Source organism: Heterodontus francisci, chromosome 32, assembly GCF_036365525.1.
Source record: "Heterodontus francisci isolate sHetFra1 chromosome 32, sHetFra1.hap1, whole genome shotgun sequence".
NCBI lineage: Eukaryota > Metazoa > Chordata > Chondrichthyes > Heterodontiformes > Heterodontidae > Heterodontus > Heterodontus francisci.
This window is the reverse complement of record NC_090402.1, coordinates 59,042,217-59,048,822: the sequence shown is the minus strand read 5'-3', so window position 1 is coordinate 59,048,822 and position 6,606 is coordinate 59,042,217. Positions and strand designations below refer to the sequence as shown.

Here is a 6,606-nt window from a genome sequence, read left to right as displayed (position 1 = left end):
GCCTCAGCTAGTTACACTCTATATTAATGAATTGGATGAAGAGACAGACAGTAATGTATCTAAGTTTGCTGATACGCAGCTCGGTGGAAAGGTCAGCTGTGGAGAGGACATAGAGATGCTGCAGAGAGATATAGATAGGTTAAGTGAGTGAGCAACAAGATGGCAAATGGAATATAATGTAGGGAAGTGCGAAGTTGTTCACTTTGGTCGTAAAAATAGAAAAGCAGAATATTTTTAAAGGTGTGTAACTGGTAAGTGTTGATGTTGAAAAAGACTTGGGTGTATTCGTACAAGGAACGCACAAAGTTAACATGCAGGTGCAGCAGGCTATTAGGAAGGTAAATGGCATGTTGGCCTTTATTGCAAGGGGATTGGAGTACAGGAATAAAGAAGTCTTATTAAAATTGGACAGAGCTTCAGTGAGACCACACCTGGAACACTGTGTGCAGTTTTGTCTCCACATTTAAGAAAGGATATAGTTGCAATGAAGGCAGTGCAGTGAAGATTTACTAAGTTGGTCCCTGGGATGAGGGGGGCTTGTCCTGTGATGAGAGGCTGAGTAAATTAGACCGATGCTCTCTGGAGTTTGGAAGAATGAGGTGATGTAATTGAGACATACAAGATTCTCAAAGAGCTTGAGAGGGTAGAAGCAGAGATTTTTCTGCTGGTTGGGGAATCTAGAACACGCGGACACAGTCTCAGGATAAGGGGTCAATCATTCAGGACTGAGTTGAGGAGAAATTACTCAAAGGCTTGTGAATCTTTGGAATTCTCTACCCCAGAGGGTTATGGATGCTCCAATGTTGAATATATTTAAGGCTGGGATAGATCGAGTTTTGGTCTCACAGGGAATTGAGGGATAAGTGGAATTGAAGCCCAATATTAGTCATGGTCGTATTGAATGGTGGAGCAGGCTCGATGGGCCACATGGTCTACTTCTGCTTCTATTTCTGTGTTCTTGTGTTTTTATGTTCATACCCTACCCTCCAGATGCAAACAATAGACAGTGGAATATTGAGATTCCTTCAGTAAATAGTTAAACTTGATATCGAAGAACAGTTTGGAGGCCACACTCGCTATCTCCCACATGATAGTAGCGATACTCCGAGCCCTTGGGGCTGATGGGAATATACCATACCTGAGCCAACATGGGAAAAGAAATGGAAACTGAGAACAGATTGCAACGCTGAATTATGTGGTGATGTGTGTTCCGAATACATTCTTAAGTTCACACAGTGAATAAGGATCTCAAAGCAGGTCATTTTACCTATGAGGGGAGTTCATGTGTCACTTGGACAAGAGGAAAAAACGGAATATAAGGTACAATTCATGTTGGGATTTCTTCATTTAGCTAATTTAACAAATAGACGCAGTGGGTATTTCACCCCATTCTTTAACTCCTGTCTGAATTTACTCTGGGTCCCTGCATAAATAAACGGGTTGATGCAGCAACTCAACAGCTGAAGCATATATCCATTTTCCTCCAGAATAAATGTTGATTCACTGACATCAGAACCTGAGAAGTAAGAAACGTTTGTGATTTGGACATAGAGGAAAGTTACAAGTAGTAGGAAATATAAAAAGATGAAACTGCCTGAGACACAGAAGAGTAAAACAATGGACTTCCTCCGTTTCTCCATCTCTGGGTCACTCTGAGTCTCTCCATTGTTGAGGGCCCGGAGTCTCCTGCGTGCTCTACTGGCCACTAGAATGTGTCTGACAGTCAGAGCATTGAGCAGTAAAATCAGAATGAATGGGAGACAAGGGGTTAAAATGTGATGGATCCAGTCATATGCAATCCATACAGGTGACATGTAAAATATTAATTTTATGCTGCAGAACCAGGGTATGTTATTAATTATGTACAAAGGTTCATATATAAAATACAAGAAGGTATTTTTTAGACAGCTCAGTGTGCAGACCGTTCCAATAACCCGTGCCGATGTCTTCTGGGTGCAATATTTTATTTTCAGCTTCTGGCAACAAATGGCCATAAATCGATCAAAGGTGAAAGCGACTGTTAACCAGGCAGAACTATCTATGGCTGCATAGATGAGGGCAATACGGAGACTACATATCGGTGTGATGGACATGAAACTGAGTGGAAAATAAATACCAGCAATCCGGTTTAATATCACTGCGGTGATTATGACCAGGAGATCCGTCACTGCCATAGACACCAGGTAGTAAGTGATACATCTGGAGAGACCACATCTTCCTCGTGAAAGGATCACAATCACAGCCAGGTTAGCTGTAACAGAGAGAGAGACTGAGATAGTCTATGTGTGTCAGCAAGGGAGTACAGGAAATTTATTGGTCTGACTCCCAACAAAATCATCCATTTTATAGGATTCTGTGGGAAATTTATACCTTTAAGACATGATCTAGAGTTGCAAGTGTAAACTATCCCTTATGCTACGGGAACTTGTTTTGGTGTTAAAATAATCATCTAGATTAAAAATGATAAGTCAGTGACATCAGAATGTGAAATAATACAAGGAAACCTAACAGAGAAGAAGAAGGCATCAAAAGCCCGAGACCAACAGAGGAGAATCAAATAAAGAAGAAAAATAACATATCAGCAAAGAATTATACAAAATATCGAAGAGTGCAAATAACACGTCAACTAACAATACGAATAGATAATTTTCATTTTCTGACTTTGTAGAAGGGATGTTGGCGATGGCACAGGGACATTTCTGAGCTCTTGCCTTGAGATCTTTGACACCTAGGATCTTCAGTGTCAGTCTGAATCACCGGACATGATATCCCATTCAAGGAAAGGTCCCTCCTATAAGACAACACTTCCTCAGCTGAATCCTAGAATGAATGTTGAAATTAAAACTTTGTGCCTCAGATGCGAGAGATGCCACCAGTTATGTGGCCTCACACAATTTGGCAATAAGATTGAAGGCGGGAACAGTCTGGGACATTGCCAGATGCTCGGAGCAGAAGGACAATCCAGACTCAGCAGTGGTCACTGCAAAATGGTCAGCAGCAGCTAAAGCAGAAGCGGAGAGCCAGACTGAAGCAATGAGATTTAGAGACTGAGAGTAGAACCACTGTGCTCTGAGAGTTTGTGACAGAAATAGATCACTCCTAAACAGTCACTTTTAAATCGCTCATATTTCAGGCAACAACTCGATCCCAATAATATCCTTTCAATTAATGCATTCATAAAATGCAGTCAGCCATTAGTCATTAGTTCAATATCCTCAATCAATGAATATTTTGTGGAAATTACTCTGCCAAAGGGCCTCTTCGGCACTGTATTATTCTGTGATTCTCTGCCAATGCCAATAACACAATGGATCTGCATTACACTGTAATAACAGTCAGATAATTCACTTGCAATGTCAATAACAGAATAGAACTACATTTATACTGTGATAACAGTATGATAATTCACCCACAGTAACAATGTCAGCAACACAGGAGAACTACATTGAGACTGTGATAACATTGTGATAATCTATCCACTGTAACAGTGTCAATAACGCAATAGAACTACATTTATATCGTGATACCAGTGTGATATTTCATGCACAGTGACAGTTTTAAGGGCAAAATAGAACTACGTTTGCATCGTGAGATTGTAGCGGTAAATGGGAGAATTTATACAGTTTAATGGGTAAAATGGTACTGGTTAAATAAAGATAGCATACTGTTAAAGGGGAGAAATTATACCGGTAATGACAAGAAATTGTCAGTAAAGGGAAGAAGTCATTTCGTTAAAAGGAGAATTATTATTGATAAAGTGGATAAAAGCTACTGTAACAGGAAAGAAATTATCAAAGTTAAGAGGGAGAAATTGACTTAAAGGGGCAAAATTACCCCATTCAAGCAAAAAGAATATCGGCAATGTAGAGAAGTGCGATTGGTAAATGGAGGCAGTGATACAGCTAAACCATGATTACTTCAACAATACTAACCAACAGCAATACTTTACCTGGAGCCCCAATAGCTGCAAGGATTGGATAGTAAATGGCAAACACCAGACCTTTTGGTGATCCGTGCATTTCTATCAGAAACTTTGAGCGCATTCTGCACTACACTGAAAGATTGTCATATTTATACCTGATGTCAGGTATAGGGAGATAATTAGATGGTTTGATCTTTTACATTAATTACACTAATTGAAACAAACACATTAGTGCAGCTACTGCTGGGCTCGTGTTTATGTTTTGATGGAACGGAATGTTTTTCAAGGGATCTATCACAGCTCTGAAGTGAAATACCCAGAGACTACAGTATTATCCCAGTTACATTTCTTCATAAAAGATAATAAAAAGCGAAATAGGCAGTTGCAACGGTGAAAGTGAGCATTGTAAATGAGAAATTATTAGGATAAAGCCCCTTTATGCTGAATTAAGTAATTTCAGCACAAGGTACAACTGACCAGAGATATTCTGGTCCTAAATAAAAATGCAATCATTGTTCAATCTGTGTGGTCACTGGTCACATGCAACATGGTTCTAAATCTCTGAGACTGTACAATCACTTTAACACAACTGTCAACTTATTCAGAGTGGTGAGGTTACAATTGGTGTGCACAGGTCCAATTCTTCATGAATACTTTCACTGCAGACTTGTTCAGTCCTTGCTGATTGATTCAATGTGGACAGGTCCAATACAACACAGTTACATTCGATGTGAACCTGGCCAGTTTAGTGCCATTGCATTTAGTTTTCAGCATCTTTAAATTCAGTGTAAACATGTTCCAGATGGGCTCAGTTACATTTTGTGTGCACAGGTTCATATCAGAGTAGTTACATTCACCATGAGAAATACATTCCAGAAATGGTGCACACAGGCCAGGGCAGCCAGGTTAAATTCAGTGAGGACCAGTCCAGTAAATTATATTTATATCCAGTTGGGGCAGATCCAGGTCCGGGTCAGGACAATTATATTTGGTGTGGAATGTTGCAGTTCAGCACCATTAATTTCAGTGTCGTCAGACCCAGGTCAGCAAGGTTAAAATCCAGGTCAGAGCTGTTACAGTTCTGGTGGACAGGACCAGTTCAGTAAATTTAAATTCAGCATTGACAAAGTCCATTTCAGTTCAGCACGGTAACATTGAGTGTGGACTCGTCCAGTTCAGCATGGTTACATTGAGTGTTGATAAGTCCAGCTCAAAGTGGTTACATTCAATCTGCACAGCTTACATAAAAGCAAAACACTGCAGATGCTGGAAATCTGAAATAAAAACAAGAAATGCTGGAAATACTCAGCTGGTCTGGCAGCATCTGTGGAGAGAGAAGCAGAGTTAACGTTTCAGGTCACTGACCCTTCATCAGAATCCATGATGAAGGGTCACTGACCTGAAACATTAACTCTGCTTCTCTCTCCACAGATGCTGCACAGCTTACATTCTGAATTGACAAGATCCCATTCAGCAAAGTTACTTTCAGTGTACGCAAGTCCAGCTGAACGCGGCTACTGCCAGAGTGGGCTGGTCCATGTTAGCGAGGTTATATTTAAGCTGAAATGAAAACATAAAATACTGGAAATAGTCAGCAGGTCTGGCAGCAGCTGTTGTCACTTCAGAGTTCCAACATCCACTGTTTCCTGCGCACGCATATTGTGAAAACATCTCATTCATTGTCTTCCCACCTCCATCTGTGACTCGTCTGATGCCCTTCGCAACTTTGACAGTTTCCAGTTTCCTTGCCCTAACTTTCTCCTTTTCACCATGGACATCCAATCACTCTATCCTTCCATCCATTACCAGAACCTTCTGAGGGCTCTTCCTGTCTTTCTTGAACAAAGACGTAACCAATTCCTATCCACTCCCAGCACCTTCTACCTGCCAGAACTTGTTCACAAATTGAACCAATTCTCCTTTAACTCCACTCACTTCCTTCAACTTGACTGCAACAGGTTGCCTGTCCTCAGGCCCTCACCCTCACATCTATTTCCAGTATATTGATGACAGCATCAGCCTGTTCTCACCCTGGACTGTAAAATGCCATTAACTTTGCTTCCAATTTCCAAAGCCTTTCGAAGGCCCATCTCTGATATTTCCCTTTCCTTTCTCAACTTTGCTGTGTCCAATTCTGGGGATAGGCTATTGAGCAATATTCAGGAGAAACCCAATAACTCCCACAACTATCTTTCTTTCTTACACTTTCTTACACCCCACTTCCTGCAAAGCCTCAATTCCATTCTTCTAGTTTCTCCATCTCTGTAGTATCTGTTCAGATGATGCAATCTTCCTACTAGCACTTTCAATATGTCTTCCTTTTCCCTCAGCCAGAATGTCCATGCCACCATGGTTGACAGAGTCAGTACAGTGTCCATCTAATTTCTCACACTTCTCCTTTCACAACTTCCCCTATCCCAGAACCATGATAGGGTCCCTTTTGATCTCACCTACCACCCCACCAGCCTCGACATTAATGGACTAGCCTCTGCAATTTCCACTACATTCAGCGTGATGCCACCACCAACACACCTTTCCTTGCACTCCCCTTTCCGCATTTAGAAGGGACTGTTTCCTCCACAATGCCCTGGTCTACACCTCAATCACCCCAAAACCACTTCCCTTTCCTATTGGTATCTACTCATGCACGTGGTGGAAATGAAACACCTACCATTTTACCTCTG

The 6,606-nt window shown here is 41.1% G+C and overlaps 1 protein-coding gene across 1 annotated transcript; it reads right to left on the bottom strand.

Annotated features, from left to right (window-relative positions):
- Positions 1 to 1,343: 1,343 nt before the first annotated feature.
- LOC137347493 (probable G-protein coupled receptor 139) lies at positions 1,344 to 4,019 on the bottom strand. The gene is made up of 2 exons (XM_068011937.1): positions 3,950 to 4,019; positions 1,344 to 2,251 (listed from the first exon to the last, which is right to left on the bottom strand). The coding sequence occupies exons 1-2, from the start codon at positions 4,017 to 4,019 to the stop codon at positions 1,344 to 1,346; spliced, it is 978 nt and encodes a 325-aa protein (XP_067868038.1).
- Positions 4,020 to 6,606: the final 2,587 nt, after the last annotated feature.

Excerpts from the sequence above, each read along its gene's own strand:
- LOC137347493 (XM_068011937.1), bottom strand. The coding sequence starts at position 4,019 with ATGCACGGATCACCAAAAGGTCTGGTGTTTGCCATTTACTATCCAATC. Across the intron at positions 2,252-3,949 it reads TGCAGCTATTGGGGCTCCAG|CTAACCTGGCTGTGATTGTG; the intron begins GTAAAGTATTGC and ends TCTCTGTTACAG.